Source organism: Budorcas taxicolor, chromosome 17 (genome assembly GCF_023091745.1).
Source record: "Budorcas taxicolor isolate Tak-1 chromosome 17, Takin1.1, whole genome shotgun sequence".
Classification (NCBI taxonomy): domain Eukaryota; kingdom Metazoa; phylum Chordata; class Mammalia; order Artiodactyla; family Bovidae; genus Budorcas; species Budorcas taxicolor.
In genome coordinates this window covers 46,204,170-46,229,181 of record NC_068926.1, presented here as the reverse complement: position 1 = coordinate 46,229,181, position 25,012 = coordinate 46,204,170, and the positions used below count along the sequence as shown (strand labels likewise).

The 25,012-nt window shown below is 46.0% G+C and overlaps 1 protein-coding gene across 1 annotated transcript in view; it reads left to right on the top strand.

The window, feature by feature from the left end:
- The window catches only part of ADGRD1 (adhesion G protein-coupled receptor D1), a 184,614-nt gene that overhangs the window by 115,109 nt on the left and 44,493 nt on the right, over positions 1 to 25,012 (top strand). Inside the window, exons 15-16 of the mRNA XM_052654827.1 lie at positions 12,931 to 13,004; positions 17,093 to 17,216. Coding sequence (XP_052510787.1) covers positions 12,931 to 13,004; positions 17,093 to 17,216 — 198 coding nt within the window. The remainder of the gene's footprint in view (positions 1 to 12,930; positions 13,005 to 17,092; positions 17,217 to 25,012) is intronic.

Below are 25,012 nucleotides of genomic sequence, written 5' to 3'. Positions count from 1 at the left end.
GCAGAGGCCACCTGGTGGAGAAAAAGGAGAGTCCAAAGGAGGAGAGAGTGGTCAAGCCAGTAATCTCGCTCTCAGGTAAATTTGGGTAGTGAAGTTTGGGTTTTTAGATGTACAAAATTGACAACAGAAACCTAAGAGCAAAGATTAAAAATCTAGAGTAGAGGTTGGATTTTAAAAAATACAATATTAAAGAAAAGAAGCAGAAGGAAAAAGGAAGAAAGAAAAAAAAACACACAAGAATTATTTAAAAAACAAACAAACAAAAAAACAAAACAAACCAAAAAAAAACAAAAAACCACCAACAACCATCCAAAGGCTATATATGGTGTTTGCCTTAAAAAAAAAAAAAAAAAAAAGTCTTTTTTTTTTAAAAAAATATTAATAGTAGGTTATAGAAATAAAAATTAGAGGATAAATAGAAGACTTAACAATTAAAAAAATAGTTAGAAAAAAAAAGAAGAAAAAAAAAGGAAAAAAAAGAAAAAAAAAAAAAAGGAATGATTTTAAAATTATTAAAAATATATCTGGCCGTTCTCTGATGTTTTGGGCCGTGTGGGATCACTTCCAAGGTGGTTCCCTCTGTTTAACTTCTTCTGTTTGCTGGTTTTTTAGGCTCACTAGTTCAGTCGCGCTGTGGGGAGGGGGGATGCTGCAAACAAATAGCACTGTCGTGTGCACAGTGTCTCAGCCCCGCCTGACTTGTCCCTTCTTGCGGCGTACAAACCGCTCCGGCTCTAGGATGCTCCGCCGGGAACCGTTTGGGGCCGGCCCTAGGCTGCGTGCACTTCCCCGGTCCAAGCCGCTCAGGCCGCCCTCAGAGGCACAGATTCGGCTGGGACTGCGTTTTGTGCCCTTCCCAGGTCCGAGTAGCTCAGGAGTTTGGCGAGCGCGATCGCCGCGGCGTGTCACCTTTTCTGCCGCTGCTGCTCAGCTTTCTGGGTGGACCGCTGGCGTCCCCCGTGAGGCAGATGGTGACTGTCCAGCACCCCCAGAAGTCTTAGCAAAGAGGCCTGCTTGCAGTTAGGTAAGTAAAGTCTCTCCGGGTCTGCAATTGCCCCTTTCCAGTCCTTACGGCTCTGGCTGCCTGTCCCCGGCGGGGGATGGTCTGCAGCCGGCTTTTTCCGTTCCGTCCTTTGTTCTGTGCTCGGTCCTGGCGGTGTCTTATGTTCGAGCTTTTCGCGTGGTAGCTATCCCACAGTCTGGTTTGCTAGCGCAAGTTAGATCGTTCTGGTTGCGCGTGGGGCGTTCCTGCCCGATTCTTACAAAGCACTGCAGCCCGCGCCTCCCGCGCGTCCCTGCCCTGCCCCCACTTCCCAATGGCGGATGCAGGCGTCTGTGCCGCTTTTCCGCTGGGGGAGTTACTGGTGGGCTTGTAATCTCTTGGTCTTAATTATTTCTTTATTTTTCCTTCCTGTTATGTTGCCCTCTGTGTTTCCAAGATTCGCCACTGACTCGGCAGGGAGAGTGTTTCCTGGTGTTTGGAAACCTCTCTTCTTAAAATTCCCTTCCCGGGACGGGCTTCCCTTCCCGGGACGGAGCTCCCTCCCCACCTCCTTTGTCTCCTTTTTCGTCTTTTATGTTTTTTCCTACCTGTTTTTGAAGACAATGGTCTGCTTTTCTGGATGCCTGATGACCTCTGCCAGCCTACCGAAGTTGTTTTGTGGAGTTTGCTCGGAGGTGAAATGTTCTTTTGAGGAATTTGTGAGGGAGAAAGTGGTCTTCCCGTCCTATTCCTCCGCCATCTTTTCGCAAGCCCCTGGAAGATTTTTAATTACAGTTTCAATTCCATTACTTGTGATTTGTCTGTTTGTATTTCCTATTTCTTCTTGGTTTAGTTCAGTTCAGTTCAGTTCATTTGCTCAGTTGTGTCCAACTCTGCGACCCCATGAATTGCAGCACGCCAGGCCTCCCTGTCCATCACCAACTCCCAGAGTTCATTCAAACTCACGTCTATCGAGTCGGTGATGCCATCTCATCCTCTGTCGTCCCCTTCTCCTCCTGCCCCCAATCCCTCCCAGCATCAGAGTCTTTTCCAATGAGTCAACTGTTCGCATGAGGTGGCCAAAGTATTGGAGATTCAGCTTTAGCGTCATTCCCTCCAAAGAACACCCAGGGCTGATCTCCTTTAGAATAGACTGGTTGGATCTCCTTGCAGTCCAAGGGACTCTCAAGAGTCTTCTCCAACACCACAGTTCAAAAGCATCAATTCTTCAGTGCTCAGCTTTCTTCACAGTCCAACTCTCACATCCATACATGACCACTGGAAAAACCATAGCCTTGACTAAACGGACCTTTGTTGGCAAAGTAATATCTCTGCTTTTTAATATGCTACTTAGGTTGGTCATAACTTTCCTTCCAAGGAGTAAGCATTCAGTCTTGGAAATTTGTACCTTTCTAAGGCAATGACACCCCACTCCAGTACTCTTGCCTGGAAAATTCCATGGATGGAGGAGCCTGGTGGGCTGCAGTCCATGGGGTCGCTAGGAGTCGGACACGACTGAGCGATTTCACTTTCATGCATTGGAGAAGGAAATGGCAACCCACTCCAGTATTCTTACCTGGAGAATTCCAGGGATGAGGGAGCCTGGTGGGCTGCCGTCTATGGGGTCGCACAGAGTTGGACACGACTGAAGCGACTTAGCTGCAGCAAGAATTTGTCCATTTCTTCCAGGTTGTCCATTTTATTGGCCTATGCATTCTTATAGTAATCTTTTATGATCATTTGTATTTCTGTGGTGTCAGTTGCAATTTCTCCTTTTTAATCTCTAACTTTATTGATTTGAACTCTCTTCTTGATGGGTCTGGCTAAAGGTTTATCAATTTTGTTTATCTTCTCAAAGAATCAGCTTTTAGTTTCATTGATTTTTTTTTAAAGATTTTTTTTTCATATAGACCATTTTTACAGTTTTTATTGAATTTGTTACAATATTGCTTCTGTTTTATGTTTCTGTTGTTTTGGCCCCAAGGCATGTGGGATCTTAGCTCTCTGACTGGGGCCCAGACTCATGTCCCCTGCAATGGAAGGTGGATTCTTAACCACTAGGCCACCAGAGAAGTCCTAGTTTCATTAATTTTTGCCAATGTTTTCTTCATTTCTGTTTCATTTTTGTGCTGACTTTTATGATTTCTTTCCTTCTCCTAACTTTGGGTTTGGTTTGTTCTTCTTTCTCTAGTGGCTTTAGGTATAAAGTTAGGTTGTTTATTTGAGACTTTTCTTATTTCTTGAGGCAGGATTGAATTGCTATAAACGTCTCTCTTAAAACTGCTCTTGCTGAGCCCCATAGATTTTGGGTTGTTGTGTCTTTGTTGTCATTCTTTTTTTATGTATTATTTGATGAGATGCTCAACATCACTAATGTCGACTGGAAAAAGAAGTCACAACCTAGAGACTGAGATTTCTGTTTTATTTGGTGGGAATTTTTAGGACGTCAAGCCTGACACTTGAAGCTGTCGCACGACAGCATCCCAAGTGACCCCGAGAGAACTGTTCTGAGGAGGTGGTGGGAAGGAGCCAGGTTATACAGACGCTGGCAACAAGGAGCAGTTAGGCTGAACAACAAAATATTGAGGAAAACCAGATATCTCAAGTTAAGGAATGTGGTACTTTTCTGTGTATGGGAAGATGTAAAAGTCTGGGCTTACTGAAATCATTCCTTTCATATGCATCTCAGCTCTCTGGGGCCAGCATCCTGGTTTTTTCTTGTCCCCAGCCTCCTCGGTGTCACAGTAGGAAGTGGCTGCAGCTTGATGGCTGCCAAATCACAGGCCTCATTCTTCCTGGGCCCTCTCTGGGCTCAGAAACTCACATGTGGAAGGCCAGAATTGCTGATAGGTGTAACATCCTTGTTGATTGATATGGTGGGAAACACTCCATTTCTCACTAATTAGAGAAATGCAGGTCAAAACTACAATGAGGTGTCACCTCACACTGGTCAGAGTGGCCATCATCAAAAGTATCTACAAACAATAAATGCTGGCGAGGGTATGAAGAAAAGGGAACCCTCTTGTTTAGTTAATGGGAATATAAGTTGATACAGCCACTATGGCGAACACTACGGAGGTTCCTTAAAAAAATAAAAATAATAGAACTACTGTATGACTCAGCAGTTCCACTACTGGGCATACACCGGTAAGAATCCATAATTCAAAAAGACACCTGCATCCCGGTGTTCATTGCAGCCCTATTCACAGAAGCCAAGACATGGAAAGGATGTAAATGTCTATCAGCAGATGAATGACTAAAGAAGATGTAGTGCATATACACAGTGGAATATTACCCAGTCATAAAAGAAACAAAATTGGGTCATTTGTTGAGAGATGAATGAACCTGCTGCTACTGCTGCTAAGTTGCTTCAGTCGTGTCCGACTCTGTGCGACCCCATAGACGGCAGCCCACCAGGCTCCCCCGTCCCTGGGATTCTCCAGGCAAGAACAATGGAGTGGATTGCCATTTCCTTCTCCAGTGCATGAAAGCGAAAAGTGAAAGTGAAGTCACTCAGTTGTGTCTGACTCAGCGACCCCATGGACTGCAGCCTACTAGGCTCCTCCGTCCATGGGATTTTCCAGGCAAGAGTACTGGAGTGGGGTGCTATTGCCTTAGTCTGTCATAAATCAGAAAGAGAAAATCTCATATATTAACACATACATATGGAATCTAGAAAAATGGTACAGATGAACCTATTTGCAGGGCAGAAATAGAGACGCAGACACAGAGAACTGACATGTGGACACAGTGGGGGATGGAGAGGGTGGGACAAACAGAGAGTAGCGTTGACATTTATACACTGCAGCGTGTGAAATAGACAGCTCATGGGCAGCTGCTGCACAGCGCAGGGAGCTCAGCTCGGGGCTCTGCGATGACCTAGAGGGGTGCGATGGGGCATTGGGAGGGAGGTCCATGAGGGGAGGGGGTATATGTATACATACAGCCAATTCACGTTGTTGTACAGCAGAAACTAACACAACATTGTAAAGCAACTCTGCCTGTCCCGCCCCCCGCCTCCAAATATACTGTCCTCTCTGCCTAGGAGATGAGAAAGGAAGGCATTGACCTTGCTTGTGAAGCTATCCTCAGTTCCACAGCAACTGGGGTAGGAATGAGCAGATCCTGCCTCCTAGTTAGAGGGCAGTTTGGCAAGTGATGCTCTCATCTCATTTAAAGGGCATCTGTGGTTGGTTAGTTTCTCAGTCGTGTCTGACCCTTTGCAACCCCATGGACTACAGCACGCCTCTATCTGACCACAAACAACAAAAAAAAGTCCTCTATCTGACCACAAACAAAAAAACAAAACAACCCCCATAGAAATAGATGCCCAATGGCACAAAGCAAAAGCCCAAGATGATATAGAAAGTGACATGGATATGATGTAGCTTTTGAATTTTATTGCTTGTTTTATTGTTTATCTCTTAATTATTAAGAATTTCATGAGGGTGCTGGTGGGATAACGTGTCTTACAGACAGGTATCAATAGCATGAAGCCCTGGCTGAATCACTGATGTTTTTAGATGCTCTTCTGAGATTTTAAGCAAATGATCTTTTCTAATATATAAAGTGGCAGTAATGATTCCTACTTCAGAGTGTGTTGTGAATAAAAGTTGTAAGTACTCATCTACCATGTTCAATCCATAATAGGCACTCAGTGAATAGACTCTATACTGATTATTCTATGGTTAGAATTTTCAATGATTTTCAATAAAGCCAATCTAAGATTAAAAAAAAGTATATCGGAGGATGTGTGTAGGTTATATGCAAAAACCACACCATTTTGTACAAGGGACTTGAGTATCCATGGATTTGGGTGTCCTCGGGGGTCCTAGAACAAGTCCCCCATGAATACCCAGGGACAGTTGTCCTTGAATGAAAAGCAAGCAAGTTTCTAAATGAGGAACATTCATAGGCTGCTGTGGGATAGATTTTCTCTCTTCTAAGGTGTGTATCTCAAATGGAGACCTCTTGCCAAGCCTGCAGCAGTGAACACCTGATTAATCCCACTTGCTTCTCCCCAAATGGGAAACCCTTATGGTTGTTTGTGGGAGTCTCAGATCCCATAGGAGATGTTCCCTGGGGCCCATGTAGCCTTTCCTCATGGGACTTAGGTGCTTAGAAAGAGATGTCTGGTGAAGAATCAGACTTTCCTTGTGGACCACAGGGCTCTGCAGGGTCCTCAGCCTCAGGGCCTAGGGAGGTCAAGGTGGCTGTTGCTTCTCCCCCTTCCCCGATGGGGACCCCCATTTCCTGGGTCCTGGGATGACTGGTGGAGACGGCATCTCCCACATCTCTCTAGGAAAGTGGGCCATGACCTGGCGGACCCACCCTCCTTTCTCAGGCAGCACCACGCTTGGTGAGTTCACACACACCCTTCCTTCCTCCTGTGCTCCTGGGAACTGTCTAGTCTTTCCTGGAGGCGTGCTGAGAGCCTTTGTTCCATTTTGGCTGCAGATTCCAAACAGAAGGAGGGGATCTGCTTTTCCCATCACAGGAGCCCAGCCGGGAGGAACCCAGACGGGGTTTCCTGTTTTGGGTGTGATCCTGGCCCCAGATCCCGGGGACCGCCGTCTGCTCTCCACCCTGCCGACCACACAGGCGCTTGGCTTCTGGGTTGCGCCTGATTTTTAAATTCCCCTTGAAGAGTGATTTAGGTCCAGAGTCAGAGGGTCAGGGCTCCAGTCTCTGTGCCACTCCCACGTGGAAATACTTCCTTGTGCTCAGAGCAGAGCTGGTGATGAGAGAAGGGGTGGCTCCTCATCCTGGGGAAGCCCTCAGGGCCTCGGGCAACGTTGCTGGCTTGCTCCTTCTAGTCCTGGCTGCCCTAACGTTTATTCCATTACACAAGCATCACACAAATGCATTCCTTGTTTAAAAATGGTGCATAGTAAACAAATGGGACCTAATTAAACTTAAAAGCTTTTGCAAGAGAAAGGAAGCCATGACAAAATGGAAAGACAACCTACTGAAGGAGAAAAGTTACCTGCAAATGATATGGCTGATAAGGGGTTAATATCCAATGCATACAAACAGCTTACACAATTTGACATTAAAAAAAAAAAAGATTTAAAAACAGACAGAAGGACTGAATAGATGTTTTTCCAAAGAGGAAATGCAGATGGTCAACAGGCATGTGAAAAGATGCTTAACATCTCAAGTCAGCAGAGAAATGTAGGTCGAAACCTTGAGGAGTTATCATATCACACCTATCAGAAAATGGCCATCGTCAAAAAATAACACAAATAGCAAATAAGGATGTGGAGAAAAGGGAATACAGTGTTGGTGAGAATGGAAATTTGTGCAGTCACTGGGCAAAACAGTATGTTGTTGTTCAGTTGCTAAGTCGTGTCTGACTCTTTGTGACCCCATGGACTGCAGCACACCAGTGGGCCTTTCTGTCTCTCACCATCTCCCAGAGTTCGCCCAGGTTCATGTTCGTTGAATCAGAAAATAGTATAGAGATTCCTTAAAAAACTGAAAATAAGAACTGCCATATATAAGACCCAGCAATTCCACTCCTGGGTGATGTCTAAAAAAAAACCCCCAGAGCACTAATTTGAAAAGATACATGCACCCCAATGTTCACAGCAGCATTTACAATCTCCAGGATATGGAAGTGTCCATTAACGAATGGATAAAGGACATGTGGTATATATACGCAATGGAATACTTCAGTTCAGTTCAGTCGCTCAGTCACTTCCAACTCTTTGTGACCCCATGAACCACAGCACACCAGGCCTCCCTGTCCATCAGCAACTCCCGGAGTTTACCCAAACTGATGTCCATTGAGTTGGTGATGCCATCTAACCGTCTCATCCTCTGTTGTCCCCTTCTCCTGCCTTCAATCTTTCCCAACATCAGGGTCTTTTCAAATGAGTCAGCTCTTTGCATCAGGTGGCCAAAATACTGGAGTTTCAGCTTCAACATCAGTCCTTCCAATGAACACCCAGGACTGACTTCCTTTAGGATGGACTGGTTGGATCTCCTTGCAGTCCAAGGGACTCTCAAGAGTCTTCTCCAACACCACAGTTCAAAAGCATCAATTCTTCTGCGCTCAGCTTTCTTCACAGTCCAACTCTCACATCCATACCTGACTACTGCAAAAACTATAGCCTTGACTAGATGGACCTTTGTTGACAAAGTAATATCTCTGCTTTTTAATATGCTGTCTAGGTTGGTCATAACTTTCCTTCCAAGGAGTAAGCGTCTTTTAATTTCATGGCTGCAGTCACCATCTGCAGTGATTTTGGAGCCCAGAAAAACAAAGTCAGCCACTGTTTCCACTGTTTCCCCATATATTTGCCATGAAGTGATGGGACCAGATGCCATGATCTTAGTTTTCTGAATTTGAGCTTTAAGCCAACTTTTTCACTCTCCTCTTTCAGTTTCATCAGGAGGCACTTTAGTTCTTCTTCACTTTCTGCCATAAGGGTGGTGTCATCTGCATATCTGAGGTTATTGATATTTCTCCTGGCAATCTTGATTCCAGCTTGTGCTTCATTCAGCCCAGCGTCTCTCATGATGTACTCTGCATAGAAGTTAAATAAGCAGGGTGACAGTATACAGCCTTGATGGACTCCTTTTCCTATTTGGAACCAGTCTGTTGTTCCATGTCCAGTTCTAACTGTTGCTTCCTGACCTGCATACAGATTTCTCAAGAGGCAGGTCAGGTGGTCTGGTATTCCTATCTCTTTCAGAATTTTCCACAGTTTATTGTGATCCACAAAGTCAAAGGCTTTGGCATAGTCAATAATGCAGAAATAGATGTTTTTCTGGAACTCTCTTGCTTTTTTGATGATCCAGCGAATGTTGACAGTTTGATCTCTGGTTCCTCTGACTTTTCTAAATCCAGCTTGAACATCTGGAAGTTCACAGTTCACGTATTGCCGAAGCCTGGCTTGGAGAATTTTGAGCATTACTTTACTAGTTTGTGAAATGAGCACAGTTGTGTAGTAGTTTGAGCATTCTTTGGCATTGCCTTTCTTACGGATTGGAATGAAAACTGACCTTTTCCAGTCCTGTGGCTATTGCTGAGTTTTCCAAATTTGCTGACATATTGAGTGCAGCACTTTCACAGCATCATCTTTTAGGATTTGAAATAGCTCAACTGGAATTCCATCACCTCCACTAGCTTTGTTCGTAGTGATACTTCCTAAGGCCCAGTTGACTTCACATTCCCAGGATGTCTGGCTGTAGGTGAGTGATCACACCATTGTGATTATCTGGGTCGTGAAGATCTTTGGAATACTTACTCAGCCATAAAAAATAATGAAATTTTGCCATTTGCAGCAACATGGATGGAGGGCATGATGCTAAGTGAAATAAGTCAGACAGAGGAAGACAAATACCGTGTGATATCACTTGTAGGTGGAACCTAGAAGAATACAACAAACTAGTGAATATAACAAAAGAGAAGCAGACTCACAGATATTGAGAACAAATTAGCGATTGCCAGTGGGAAAGGGTGCATAGTGGTGTCCTGGAGAGGTCTGGTGTTACTTAGGGCCGAGGAAGCCTCGCTGATACTGGGTGGGGCTCACCTCCACGTTCTTATTTGTATTTTTCACTTTATGGGTTTCACGTGTTGCCATTTCCCCGCTAATAACCTTCTGTGGTTCTGAATGGCTGCAGCCACAGGGCTGTCTGTGAGCACAAAGGCCACAGCAGACTGAGACAGGAGGAGGGGCAGAAGAGGGAGCCTCTGGCTAGCTTTTAGTGGTTCTCAAGTTCCTGTGAGAACATGAAGGACTTGTGAAAACCCAGAGGCTGTTCCCACCCCCAGAGTTGCAGGTTCTGTGGTGGGGCCCTGGGATGCTGAGGTTTCTGTGGGGACCATACGTTTTTTACAAAAAGGTTATATTCCATTTACAATTATTATAAAATATTTGCTATATTCTCTGTGTTGTACAGTTTATCCTTGTGGATTGCGTTTATGTGTTAATCGCTCAGTCATGTCTGACTCTTTGTGACCTCATGGACTGTAGCCCACCATGGAATTTCCCAGGCAAGAATACTGGAGCGGGTTGCCATTTTCTACTCCAGGGGTCTTCCTAACCCAGGGATCAAACCTGCATCTCTTGTGTCTCCTGCATTAGCAGGCAGGTTCTTTACCACCAGTGCCACCTGGAAAGCCCATCCTTGTAGCTTATTTTATTTTTATTTATTATTTTATTATTTTTTTTTTTTTTAAAGTTTTTCTTCTTGTAGCTTATTTTATTCCTGTTAAGTTGTTCAGTCATTAAGTCGTGTCCAACTCTTTGCAACCTCATGGACTGCAGCACGCCAGGCTTCCCTGTCCTTCACTATCAGAGTTTGCTCAAATTCATGTCCATTGAGTAAGTGATCCTCTCTAACCATCTCATCCTCTGCTGCCCTCTTCTCCTTTTGCCTTCAATCTTTCCCAGCATCGGGCTCTTTTCCAATGAGTTGGCTCTTCGCCACAGGAGGCCAAAGTACTGCAGCCTTAGCTTCAGCATCAGTCCTTCCAATGAATATTCAGAGTTGATTTCCTTTAAGACTGCCTGGTTTGATCTCCTTGTTGTCCAAGGGACTCTCAAGAGTCTTCTTCAGCACCACAGTTTGAAGACATTTATTCTTTGGTGCTCAGCCTTCTTTATAGTCCAACCCTCACATCTGTACATGACTACTGGAAAAACTATGACTTTCACTATATGAACCTTTGTTGGCAAAGTTTTGTCTTTGCTTTTTAATACATTGTCTAGGTTTGTCATAGCTTTCCTTCCAAGGAGTAAGCACCTTTTAATTTCGTGGCTGCAGTCATCATCATTGTCTGCAGTGATTTTGGAGCCCTAGAAAATAAAATCTGTCACTGCTTCCCCTTTTTCCCCTTCTATTTGCGATGAAGTGATGGGACCGGATGCCATGACCTTAGTTTTTTGAATGTTCAGTTTTAAGCCAATCGCCCCTCCTCCCTTTCCTTACCCGCTGGTAACCACTGAACTTGTTCTCTATATCTGTGAGTCTGTCTCTTTTTTGTTATGTTTATTTTTTGTTGTTATTCAGTTACTCAGTCGTGTCCAACTCTTTGCAACCTCATGGACTGCAGCATTCCAGGCTTCCCTGTCCTTTACCATCTCTTGGAGGTTGCTCAAACTCATGTCTATTGGGTCGGTGATTCCATCCAAACATCTTCTCCTCTTTGTCCCCTTCTCCTCTTGCTGTCAATCTTTCCCAGTATCAGGGTCTTTTCTAATGAGTCAGCTCTTCACATCAGGTGGCCAAAGCTTTAGAGCTTCAGCATTAGTCCTTCCAGTGAATTTTCAGGATTGATTTCCTTTAGAATTGACTGGTTTGATCTCCTTGCAGTCCAAGGGGCTCTCAAGAGTCTTCTCCAACATCATGGTTCAAAAACATCAATTCTTCGGTGCCCAGCCTTCTTTATGGTCCAACTGTCACATCCATACGTGACTACTGGAAAAATCATAGCTTTGATTATATGGACTTTTGTTAGCAAAGTAATGTCTCTGCTTTTTAATATGTTGTCTAGGTTTGTCATAGCTTTTCTTCCAAGAAGCAAGTGTCTTTTAATTTCCTTGCTGCAGTTACCATCTGCAGTGATTTTGGAGCCCAAGAAAATAAAGCCTCTCACTGTTTCCATTGTTTCCCCATCTATTTGCCATAAAGTGATGGGAGCAGATGTCATGATCTTCATTTACTGAATGTTGAGTTTTAAATCAGCTTTTTCACTCTCCTCTTTCACTTTCATCAAAAGGTTCTTTAGTTCCTCTTCACTTTCTACCATAAGAGTGGTGTCATCTACATATCTGAGGTTATTGATATTTCTCCCAGCAATCTTGATTCTAGCTTGTGCTTCATCCAGCCCAGTATTTCTCATGATGTACTCTGCATATAAGTTAAGTAAACAGCGTGACAATATACAGCCATGATGTACTCTTTTCAAAATTTTGAACCAGTCTGTTGTTTCATGTCTGGTTCTGACTGTTGCTTCTTGACCTGCATACAGGTTTCTCAGGAGGCAGGTAAGGTGGTCTGGTATTCCCATCTCTTGAAGAATTTTCCACAGTGTGTTGTGATCCACACAGTCAAAGCCTTTAGCATAGTCAGTGAAGCAGAAGTAGATGTTCTTCTGGGATTCTCTTGTTTTTTTTTTTCTATGATCCAACAGATGTTGGCTATTTGATCTCTGGTTCTTGATTTATCAACTGGGAATTGATTAGATACCATTTATTCTGGTTTCCTATGGAGCTGCTGGCTTCCTTAGCTCCCTGGCAAGATTCTTGGAGAAGCCTCTGTGTGTTGCTGAAGGCAGAGCAGCTGATACCAGATACCCCGAGTTGGCATCCAGGAGTAGCCTGGGGACACGACTTTCTCTCTTAGGGGAGTAAGAATCCTAGTAACAGGGTTGTTGATGTATCTGTTCACTTGTTCATTGGTTCAATAAGTATTTAGTAAGCACCTGCTGTGTGCCAGACACTAGGGTAGGCACAGGGGATATGAGGAAACGAGACAGCCACAGGTTCTCTGTGTGCACGTTCTAGAGAGGAAGCCAGCAAACAAGGAAGTAAGTAAGCATGCAACGTGCTGTGTGATCAGTACTATGAAAACTTAGTAAGAGGAAGGGGTAGGTTGAAATTGATTTGAATGGGCAGGCGGGTCTCCTGAGGAGAGACCTGAAGGCAGGGGGGGTTGTCTTGGGGGAAGAGCTTTCTAGCAGAAGGACCCTGCAAGTGCAAAGGACCTGAGTGCAAAGGAGCCCTGATATGTGTGGGCAAAGGAGCGCCATGTGAGAGATGGGGCTGGGTGACCCACCTTCTCTGTCCACAAGGGTTGCAGTGGAAAGTCAAAGGCTTTGTGTGTCCACAACCTGGGGTCTTGGGGGTTGCGAGCGTTTGGCTTTCACATCAGTGTTGGCAACTTGTCTTCTTGGCTGTATCATGAGGTGTGTCCATCCTCTCTCATTTCAGACTCAAAGGCAGTACACTGAGGCCACCAATGAGAGCAACCGAATCTTCCTGTATTGCGCCTTCCTGGACTTCAGGTACTGTCTGCGTGGGAGGGTCCCTGGGCGAGGAGGGGGCAGAGGAGGGGATGGAGGGAGTTGGAGAAGAGTGAGGGAGGTGGCCAGGATGTCCGTGCTCAGTCACACACCCGACCAGGTTATGATCTACTTTTATTTTTTTTTGCTTCTTATCTTCTCCTTTTCTTACTCCATTTGGATTTTTCTGTTTATTTTTGATGCCATTTTTTCTCTGCTATTGACTCCTGGTGTCTACTTCCTTTTAATTTTTTTGTAAGGTTGCCCTAGAGGGCTTAGAATATATATCTTTAATTCATCTGGGTCTACCCGCCAATAATATTATACCACCTCACATGTACTTGGAGACAATACAACAACCATTTCATAACTCTTCTTGCCCATAATCAGTGCTATTCTTATTATACATTTTATCTTTACAGATGTCATAAATGCACAGTATGTTGGGAGTATTGTTACTCTAGGTAATTAGTTGTCCTCTAAAGCAATTGAAATTAATAAAGTGATAATTGTGGGGACTTCCTTGGTGATCTAGGGGCTAAGACTCTGAGCTCCCAATGCAGGGGCTACAGGTTCAATCCCTGGTCAGGGAACTAGATCCCAAATGCCACAACTAAGACCCAGAGCAGTCAAATAAATAAATAAAAATAAATATTAAAAACATAATAATTTCCCTTCATGTTTTCAATCTCCAGCTATTGTATTTCTTTGTGTAGAACACACTTTCTGTCTGGTATGTTCCTGTAACTCTTCTTGTAGTGCGAGTCTGCTGGTAGCAAGTCCTGTTCGTATTTTTCTGAGAACGTGCACTTTTATTTTTGAAAGATGGTCTCATTGAGCTTAGAATTCTAGGCTATGTTTTTCCTAGACTTACACTTTAGCAAATGATAGTGGCAATATATTAAAGCATTATTCTTTTAAAAAATAAAACATTACTTAGAAAAGCACATGTGCTGTTGGGCCTTTAGATCTTATCCTGATTTCCTTTCCTAGAGCCTGCAGTAACACAGCGGGGAGATTTTTGTGTGTATGTTTCAGTAACTTATGCATGTTTTATATTTACGTTCCCAGGAAACATATGGTTGTTTAGTTCCATGTTTCTTGTATCATTCCACCATCCTTTCTTGTGTGCGTTGTGCCCACATCTGCAGAATACACATAATATGTAGCATTTTCATATTTATATATACACATTCCATTTATGCCTCTGGGTGAATGGTTTTCTGCTCAGATGCCAACATCCTCGGTCACAACAGGTATTTTCCTGTTGTTTGACATCGCTTGGCCTGGCTTCCATGGCAGATTTATTGACGCACAAACTGGGGAGCGAGGCTTCTTGTTTCCATGGGCTCCCTGGGACACAGCTCTCTACATGCAGGCAGAGGTGACACTACCCGGGGCTCAGGTCCCCTGGCTAATGAAGACATCGTCACGCCCTCGTGGCTCCGTTTGGGAAAATGTGACTTTCATGGTTGGCTTTTAATTCATCGTCACTCTTGGCGTCAGTGCAAGGCGCACTTTCCACCCCTGTGATCACGCTGCCCAGATTCTGTGCCTGCTAGTTTTCCGGTCACCCTCTAATTCAAGTGTGGGACTCATATTTTCAGTAGACAAAGGTCGCATACAGCCCAGCAGCGGGGGTCTCTGGCTTTCCTCAAGGAACGGGAGCCAGTTAGCCCTCACAGGTGGCATGGTAGGGGAGGGCCTGCCCATCTCTAAGGCCCTTTTATTCTGATCTCATCGTGGGGTGGCGGCTCTAAACTGATAGGTTCCAGTGGTCCTGGCTGTGCTGTCGGGTCTCTGCTAAATGCCCCCACCTCGCTTGTCATGAACCTCGCCTCCAAAGCCCCTGTTCCCATGTCATCACGGTCAGCACCACCCTGAGTCCCTGCCCAATGACCCTTTCAACCCCACCCACCCTTAGGTTGCATCCTGCTCAAGGCTCACCCGGAGTTACGATCACAGTATCCTCATGGGGACACCATCTGCCTCAGGGATGAAAATAAAAATGCTGCCCGTGTGTGCTTTGTTCACTGGGCGTGAGCAGGAGCAGGCAGGACTGTCTTTATACATCACCCTCTGGGATGGCCGCATTCCTCATCCACGGCTGATGTTGTCATGAAAACTGAACATAAAGCAAAGCGAAACTAGAGCCTTTAAACTGCTTCAGCTTTATAAAACCTTTCCCCAAGGGCCCTGCCTTTGGCCAAAGCAAAGATTTGTCTTTGCTGATCATTCAGAGTTGCAGTTTCTGGGAAGAACCATTTAAACATCTTTTTTTTTTTTTTTTTTGATTTGAAAATTTAGAGCAGTACAGAGAGGAAAATTGTAATTGCTGATATTCTCACCACAAGAGTGAACCCCCGTTAGCATTTGAGCACCCTTGCTTCAAGTAATTTTTGTCTTGGTTTGTACTTGAAGAAATGATGCAGGTAATATGTCAAAATGTGATTGTTTAAAGAATTAGAACATTAGAAAGAAAAGCAAACATGTAAAAGATGTTTGCATCTTATCCTAGTGTTTTGCCCTCTCTGTGGGGAGTTTTCTGAATAACTTATGTATAGTGTGTAGTTATATTCATAGAAAATAGTTGATCTTCTTTTGAGTCATGCCCTTGCTTCATTATTATGCATTCAACATTGGATGTTATGTTTGTGTGTTTTATCTGTATGAATACATGTCGCTTTTTACTAGTGTTTATGCCTTATCCAGGTCCCTGAGGTAGACATTAGTGTGAAAGTGTTAGTCGCTCAATTGTGTCCAACTCTTTGCAACCCCATGGACTGTAGCCTGCCAGGCTCCTCTGTCCATGGGATTCTCCAAGCAAGATTACTGGATTGGGTAGCCATTCCCTTCTCCAGGGGATCTTCCTGACCCAGGGATCAAACCCGAGTCTCTTGCATCGCAGGCAGATTCTCTGTCTGAGCCACCAGGGAGGTGGACATTAGGACTTTAAAGTGTTCTCTGACATCACCCGTCATTCAGTAAATACCCCAGATGTGTCCCTGTGCACATAGCTCAAAATTCTCTAGTTGGGGTTGCTGGGTTGCAGGACCTACACACTCCATTTTAATGAAAATTTTACTGAAATATAGTTGATTTACAATGTTGTGTTAATTTATTCTGTACAGCAAAATGACTCAGTTATGTATACATATACATTGTTTTTCATATTCTCTTCCATTATGGTTCATCACAGGATATTGAATATAGTTCCCTGTGCTATACGGTAGGACCTGGTTTATCCATTTTATATATAGTAGTTTGCATCTGCTAATCCCAAACTCCCAACCCTTCCCTCCTCTTCCCCTCCCCCTTGGCAACCACAAGTCTGTGCTTTGTGTCTGTGAGTCCTTTTTGTCTCTTAGATATGTTAATTTGTATCATATTTTAGATTCCACACATAAGTGATAAATGGTATTTGTCTTTCTCCTTCTGACTTATTTAGTGTGATCATCTCTAGGCTCATCTGTGTTGCTGCAAATGGCATTATTTCATTTTTTTAATGGCTGAATAATATTCCACTGTATACATGTACCATATCTTCTTTATCCATTCATCTGTCAGTGGACATTTAGGTTGTTTCCATGTCTTGGTTATCGTAAATAGTGCTGCCGTGAATATTGGGGTGCATGTGTCTTTTCAAATTAGAGTTTTGTTTGAGTACGTGCCCAGCAAAGGAAACCATAAGCAAAAAGAAAAGACAACCACAGAATGGGAGAAAGTATTTGCAAATGATGTGACCGACAAGGGGTTAATTTCCTAAATATACAGACCGTTCATACAACTCAGTAACAGAAACAAAGACACACGATCGAAAAATGGCACCAGACCCGCATAGACATTTCTCCAAAGAAGACCTTTAGGTGGTCGAGAGACACTTCATGTTTATTGGACGTCAGACTGGTGCTTTCCAAAGTGATTGTGCCAACATGGCTACACAGCTTCCCCCTCCCAGAAGGAAACAGGTGCTTGTTCCCTTGTGGCCCGATCAGCAAGACTCATCCGCCTGATGAGTGAGAACTGTTTCTCAGCCCCTGGGGCAAGGCTGGGCGGTTGCTTCCCGCTGACCTTTCCTTCTGTGTCCTCAGCTCCGGAGAAGGCATCTGGTCGAACCAGGGCTGTGCGCTCACGGAAGGGAACCTCAGCTACTCCGTCTGCCGCTGCACGCACCTCACCAACTTTGCTATCCTGATGCAGGTGGTCCCGCTGGAGGTAAGCGCCAGGCAGGGAGGGGCTCCTGGGCTGCGAGGAGGCGCCCTTTCTCCATCAGCCCACAGTGGAGGCCGGGTGCAGGTCTTCGTCGCCAGTGCCTAGGGGCTTCGGTTGCAGCAGGGCAGATGGGAAGGGACGCCCAGTGGCTGGGTGCGTCTGCGAAGCTCCACTGCTTTGGTGAAACCCCTTTGCTCTAGGTTTACTTGGGCAGCATCTGTGCAGACCCTGGGTCCCCCTCGAGGGTTCGTGTGCAGCCTGGGAGGTGGTCATTGCAGCATTTTCTGCCTTTGGGTCCCTGGGTTTTGAAACCCTTCCTGTGCCATGGGATCCAGCAGAGCGTGGTCCTCGACTATAAGCAGTGTGCCTGGATGTCCAGAGAAGGTGTTGCCAGTGGTGACATGCAGAAGCATGTATGTCCAGGGTGACCACACCATGGTCTCTGAGCATTTCTGCCATGACATGGGAAACCTTGGGCTTCGGACCTGTTTCTAAGGGACCTGACTTCCAGCTCCAGCAGGAGTGCGTCCTGAGGTGGGGGAGGGGATTCCTAGCTGACTCCTGGGTCCTTCTCTCCAAAGGGGGCCAAGATGTCTACCCTCGCGTTAAGGATGGGAGAGGCCCCTCCTGGCTGGGTTTCTCTGCTTCAGAATATTTCATCTTTATTACCTATTTGGCTTGGTCAGCACTAAGGACCGGAGATTAATTTCTTTGGTTCAAGGCAAGCATAGCTTTTAAGAGGAGAGAAAAATGGGCTTTAAAAATGCAGATGCCCTAAGTATAGCCCAATAACAAAACTGGCAATTGACATTGGTGCAACCCATAGGGTTTATCCAGACTTCTCTTGTTCTCTGTATGGCGGTTTTATCATGCGTAGTTTCATGTACGTGTCCAGCCAAAATATAGAATTGTCCCATCAACACAGGCTCCCTTGGGCAACCCCTCTAATTTCCCCATCTTCTGTCCCAAACCCCGGGCAACCACTAATCTATTCTCTGTCTCTAATTTTGTTACTTCAAGAATGCTATATAAATGGAATAAGACAATATATAGCCTCTACGGATTGACTTCTTTACTCTGCATAATATCCTCGGAATCCATTCCAATCGTATCAGTCATTCATTTTTCAAAATTGCTGCGTAGTATTCCATGGTATAAATGTACCACAGTTTGTTTAACCATTCACCTAGTTTGTTGACTGCTTTTTATCATGAAAGGGTACTAAATTTTGTCAGATACTTTTTCAGCATCAACTGAAAACATGTGGCTTTTCACCCCTTAATTCTGTTAATGTGGACAGTTTTTTTTTTCTCTCACAGTATTGATAGTTCTTTATTCAGTCCAACTACAAGTCCTTTGTTGAATAAGTGATTTACAAATACTTTCTCCCCAACTAATTTTTTGTTATTGTTGCTATCCTTTTTGCTGCTTGCCCTTTTTTTGAGGTAAGTTGGTTTATAACATTATATGTTTCCTGTGCGACATTACTTTTCTACTTCTGCATACATTACATTGACAAAGTGGCAAAAGCAATTCAACTTCTCTGAGAAAGAATAGTCTTTTCAACAAATGTGGGAGCATCCATAGACAAAAGGCTGTGTGTTCCTGCACTAAAGAATGAACCTCAACCAAAACCTCCCAGCTTATACAAACATTAATTTGAAAGAGATCACAGACAAATATAAAATGTGAAACTATAGAACTTTTAGGAAAAAAAATAGGAGAAACCTTTAGGACCTAGACCTGGGTGAAGAGTTCTTAGATTTAATACCCAAAAAAAGGGAAGAATTGATGAATTAGACTTCAGCATAATTAAAAATGTCTCCTTTTTGAAAGACTCTGTTAAGAAGATACAGAGATTTTGAAGTAAAAATGAAAGGTCTTGATAATCATGGATAGTTATGCAAAAACAGGAATCTTCAACCTGGCCTTCCAGATACCTTAAAGTATGTCAGAGCTTAAAATCTACTAAAAAATATTATCTCAGGACTTCCCTGGTGGTACAGTGGATAAGACTCTGCTTGCCGATGCAGGAGGCACAGGTTTGATCCCTGGTCCATACGTCTGATCCCTGGGAAGATGCCACACGCTGCAGAGCATCTAAGCCCGTGGGCCACAGCTACTGAGCCTGCGCTCTAGCACCAGGGAGCCACAGCTACTGAGCCTGCGCTCTAGCGCCAGGGAGCCACAGATACTGAGCCTGCGCTCTAGCACCACAGATACTGAGCCACAGCTACTGAGCCTGTGCTCTAGCACCAGGGAGCCACAGATACTGAGCCACAGCTACTGAGCCTGCGCTCTAGCACCACAGATACTGAGCAACAGCTACTGAGCCTGCGCTCTAGCACCAGGGAGCCACAGATACTGAGCCACAGCTACTGAGCCGGCGTGCTGCAACTACTGAAGCAGGCGTGCTCCGGGTCCCATGGTCCATAACAAGGCAAGCCACCACAATGAGACGCACACTTGCCGCAGCTAGAGAAAGCACTTGGGCAGCGACAAAGCCCCACTGCAACCAAAAGTAATACAATTAATTAACTAATAAAAAAGAACATTGTCTCAAACTGCCTCTCCCTACCTCCCCTCCCCCCATTTCCATCCCCCACACTTGTGTTTATATAAGAACAAGACAAATGTTAGGTGGGCCAAACCTTAGACTTACTAAAAGTATATCTTACCCGATGACAGAGCAATTCTACAAACAGGAATGAAGAAATGACAAGAGTTATGTGCAGAAGTGTTCGTAGCATCTTTACTTATAACTCAGATCTGGAAATCATCCAAATGTCCACCAACTCTATACCAGATAAAATCTTATACAGTCATAGATGGAATAATTACAACAAGGATAATGATATGGCATGAACTTTATGTCCCCCTAAAATTCACACATTGGAATCCTAATACTTAATGTGATGGTCATGAACAGGATTAGTAGCCTTATGAAAGAAACCCAAGAAAGCTCTTTGGCCCCCTTCCACCATGTGAGAACACAGAGAGAGTTTGGCAGTCCACAGTCTGTGGGCCCTCACCAGAACCTGACTGTGTTGGCACTCTGATCTCAGACTTCCAGCCTCCAGAACTGTGAGAAATAAATTTCTGCTGTTGAAAAGGCAAAACAAAATTGCAAATGCCCTGGGATGGGGTTCTCCGAACCACAGTGGGTCCCTGCGCGTGATGGCTTCCTTGGCTTCTTAGGGCCCCAAAGGAAATTGAGTTTTCCTGGCGGGGCTGGGAGAGCAGCGAGGTGATGGGATGCCTCCTGGGATCTCCTAAGAAGCAGAGCAGGCCAGGCATCTAGAGACAAGTTTGGTTTCATCCCATACTGTGTTTTGGAAATTGAAAATTTTTATTTATGACTCTGAATTTCTGGCTCCTTTTGAAGATTTTGGGTGATGCTGGGACAGAGTTCTCAGAATAGTGAGGCAAGAGCTGGGTAGGGACCTCTTCTTCCTCCTTCGTCAGCAGAGCTGAACGCTGCTGGGAAGTGAGATGCCAGCGCAGGGTGAGTCTCTCTGGCCATATGACCTGCCCTGGTAGGCACTCCGGTAAATCCACCTCCAGTAACAGGGACCCACTCTCTCGGGGCACATCCATTCTTGGGTCTGTCTGTTTATGAACAGACTCTATTCTCCTGAGGTTTTGTAGTCCAGGTGCTGCATTGGGTGGCAGCAAATATTTGATAAGCCCACGATTATATCAGTTTTGTTAGGGAAGGAGAGATTTCTATAGCAACATCCAGGCTGCAAAGTGGTGTTTACCTAAGGATCGAAATCTCATCCACCATCATTTGACAAATACCCATCAGGGACCTAAGGTGTCAGGCTTGGAGTTTCATTTGTAAACAAGAAAAGCCATGCGTTTCTGCTTTGGAGTAGTTTATATTCTAGTGGGAAAGACAGATCATAAACAAATTAGCAACTAAATAGGTAATTTCAAAGAGCAATAAGTTTAGGAAGACCTTTGGGGAGAAGGATGGAAGAGATGGCAGATGGGGAGGAGGGAGGTTGTGGGGAGGAGGCAGGTGTCTCAAAGGAAGTGACAATTGAACGGCCAGAAGAGGCTCGTCTCTAGAAGGCCTGGGAGAGGAATCTTCCGGGTTAAGAACCAGCAAGTGCAGAGGACAGGAGGCAGGAATAGATGAGGTTGGTGTATCACGGAGGGAGGGCAGTGAGGGATTTTTCTGTTTGCAAAGCACATCATGGGTTTTCCAAGCAGACTGTGAATTACTTATGGAGACTCTGGAAAGGACTTCCGGGCGATCCCTCGGAGAACGTGGGGGGGCCTGACACCCCCTGCACAGTCCACGCGTGTACATGCCCGATGCTGTCTATCTGGACAGATGACCCCCTTTGCTCTTGTGATGCAGCATCAGGTGAGAGTTGGGTTAGCAGACTTTTCAGCAACCCCATCAGACAGAGTCACCAAGAGCCTCTGGGTTTTGCCTGGGAATCCTGATGAAATGAAGCCCAGGTCTGACGTGTCTGGGTCCTCTGGGTGGTGAGTTTTTAGAGGTTCAGAGCAGGTGGTTCTATCATAGGCCTGAGGGGCATGAGCCCACCTCTCCGCCCAGCACCCTTCGTGGTGAGTCTTTGTTCCAGGCAGGTATGAGCCCCAAACACTCCCAGTGGGAATGTTTTTTAAAAGGTGTGACATTTAGGAATGAGTTGATCGGTGCTCCTCCCTTTCTGTTTCCATCCTTCCCACTTGCTCAGTCAAAACCCTTTCTCTTGTTGACCTCAGTTCTTTGATCCTAAATCAGGGAGCATGCTGGGTCGGGAACCAATGGTAGCTGGGGAGACCAGCCGGGGGCAATTGCTAGTGATTTAAAGAAAAATGAAATAAGACAACAAGAGTGCCTTGAAGTGGAGAGGGTAAGTCCGTATTTGCGGGACCCAAGCATCAGCTACTTTGACCGCAAGAGGTGGACCCATTCTAGCGGTCCATCCACTTGGTTCCTTTCTCTGCCTCCCTTGCTTGTCCTGCTCCACAGGTTCTGCTACCACTCGTGTCTCTTAGCACGTCAGGCCCCAGAAAGTGAGAAGTGCGGCCTCCAAGAGGCTCACTCCCCTCCTTCTGTCCTCCACACCGCCCCTTTGTCCTCCCTCCTGCCAGCGCCTTGAACCTCATGGCTCACTCAGAGTCCCTCTGGTGTCATGGGGAAAACCCAGCCACTCTCTTTAGCTCCTGGAAGAGGCACCGTGCTGCCTCCAGGCAGAACCTATGTGGTCCTACGGCCAAGCCCCCTTCCTTGACAAGTGGAGAAAGTGAGGCCCAGAGGGCGGGGTGGCCCAGCCTGTTATCCATCCATTCATCAGTGAATTGCTGAGTTCCAGGTGACCCCTAGGCTTTGCCTTTTTCTAGAAAATTCAGTGCTCAAGATCTTGAGTGGGGATGGAGACACAGCATGTGAAGGCAGTCATGGTAGGGTAAGGTGGGAAGACAGAGGTGGCCCCATGGGGCCTCCTGAGCTAGGGGTGATGGGCAGAGACCCCGAGGGAGGAAGGGACTCCGGGTGGAGGAGCAGCAGATGCAAAGGCCGGAGCAGGAGTGGCCAGGGCTGGTGCAGCTCCCAGGAAAGGTGCCAGGGGCTTCAGACCTGAATGTCCAGGGGGCTGAGAGTGGTGTGAGTTGGGGGGCGTCATGGAGGGTGGGGGCGAGGTGAATTGAGACCCCTCACCCAGCTGACCAGGCAGCCTCTGCGGATGCAGAGGCTGCTGCCTCTTTTTCGATTGAGAAAAACTGGAGATTAGTTTTGTGCAAAACTCTTGATTGTTTAGATGTGTCATTAATTATCCTTTCCAGGCCACGTGTCAGAGGTGGGCCTGGCTCAGTCCGATGCCCACAGACCAGCAGCCTGAACTGCACGTGCTCAGGGACCAGAGGGTCTTGTGAAGATGCTGACCTAGGCTCCACAGGTCCAGGTGGGACCTGAGTAGACCTCAGGCTCTACTGGCTCCAGACTGCTCTCTGAATAGACCCTGGGTGCAGCCATCTCCTCTGTAAAAGTCAGGTCAAGCTTGTGCTCACGTCCTGTGAAAATGGCCAGGCCGATCATTACAGATATGAAGGGTGGGTTGGGGTTAGTCTGATTCCAAGTGTGTGCTCACTAGAGGGTGGAGATGGGTGATCTTGGGTGATCTTGATTGGGGTCTGAAGGGAGGGGGTCGGACAGATCCCCGCTGGGAAGTTAGGTGCAAAGGAAGCTAGTGAGACTGCCTTTGGGGAGAGGAGTTCCAGGGACACAGGAAACAAACAAGACAGTGAGCCGCGGGCTGGGCAGACCCAGAGTCAGCAGGGCTAGTGTTCTGCCCTGCAGGGGGGTCTTCAGGGTGCTCCCCTGACAAGGGCAGTTCTGGAGTCATTGGAGGCAGCTGTGGTCCAAGGGTGGGTCACAGAGCTGGGTGCCTGCTGATGACAGGCACCGCTTTGGGGTCTGTTGCCTCCTTCGGACCTTGCCGTGGGGGGCGGGGCCTGTCACCATCACCATCACAGATGAGGGCTTGGGGACTTGCCTGAGGTCACCTGGGGACAGAGTCTGGAACTGAGCTCTGCTCTCCGACCCCAGAGCTTAGGCTGGTGGCCATGCCCAGGGATGGCCCACAAGCAGAGCTTCCTCCTCTGCATCCGTTACATGCGTGTGTGCGTGCTAAGTCACTTCAGTCATGTCAGATCATGCGATCCCATGGACTGTGGCCCACCAGTCTCCTCTGTCCATGGGATTCTCCTGGCAAGAACACTGGAGTGGGTTGCCATGCCCTCCTCCAGGGGATCTTCCCCAGCCAGGGATCGAACCCTCATCTCTTGTGTCTCTTGCATTGGGAGGCAGATTCTTTACCACTAGCGCCACCTGGGAAACCCCGATCCTTAAAATACCAAGGACTAAATCTAATTTCCTGTATGATGTGGGTAGGTCTGCAGAGCAGTGGGAGTGGGCAGGGGCTCCCAACACTCAGCAGGAAGTTGTGTTTGTGCCTGTGGGTGGGAGAGGATGGAAGGGAGGAGCTCGGTCCAGGAAACTAAGAAACCAGGGTCACACAGCATCTGTGATTACAGATCCATCCCTACTCAGCAGCGATGCCAGATTTAGACAGCCTGTGGGTGTCTTCGTGGAAGCAAATCATATCTACTCATTGCCAGGAAAGGTCGATTTGAAAATGGTTTAAAATTATCCATGCTAAAAATGAACATTTTCATGAACATTTAAAAAAAAACAAGGCAGTTATCACCAGTAGATGCCAGATCCGTGGTGCTTTTGGAGAATTAGTAAAAACAGCACAGATGGTTTTATTTTCCTGATGTTGAGGCTGAATCTTCCTAAGCTCTGCCTCCCGGCCCTGGTCTCAGGCTCTTGGACAGGTTCTCTCCTCCAAGCTTACATCCACCTGTGAGCCCTTCTCTCTGTCCGTCTCTCCTGGCTTCTCTCCCACCCAGCTTCCTCCTTGGTGGTTGGCTCTTGGAAGCCCTTTCCTCCTCGAGTGAGTCAAATAAGAGTCAAGAGAAACTGGGCTGAACCCTGGCCTGTGTGATACACTCCCACTGATGCCCTTGTGTGGAATGATCCCAAACGAGTGAGTAACAATTCACAGCTTGGAGAAGCAGTTGCTAAAGACTGAGAGCATATCATTGAGGGCTCCTTCCGGACTCCCAGTGCCATGTGGCTGAACAAGCGCGTGGATGAGGGAGTCAGTTCCACACGGGAGGGGAGCTTAGGGAAACACAGAGTGTTCTCCCCGGATGCTGGAATGCTGAGTGCATGTGGGTTTAGCCTGTAACCCCGATTCCCAGGCATAGGGACC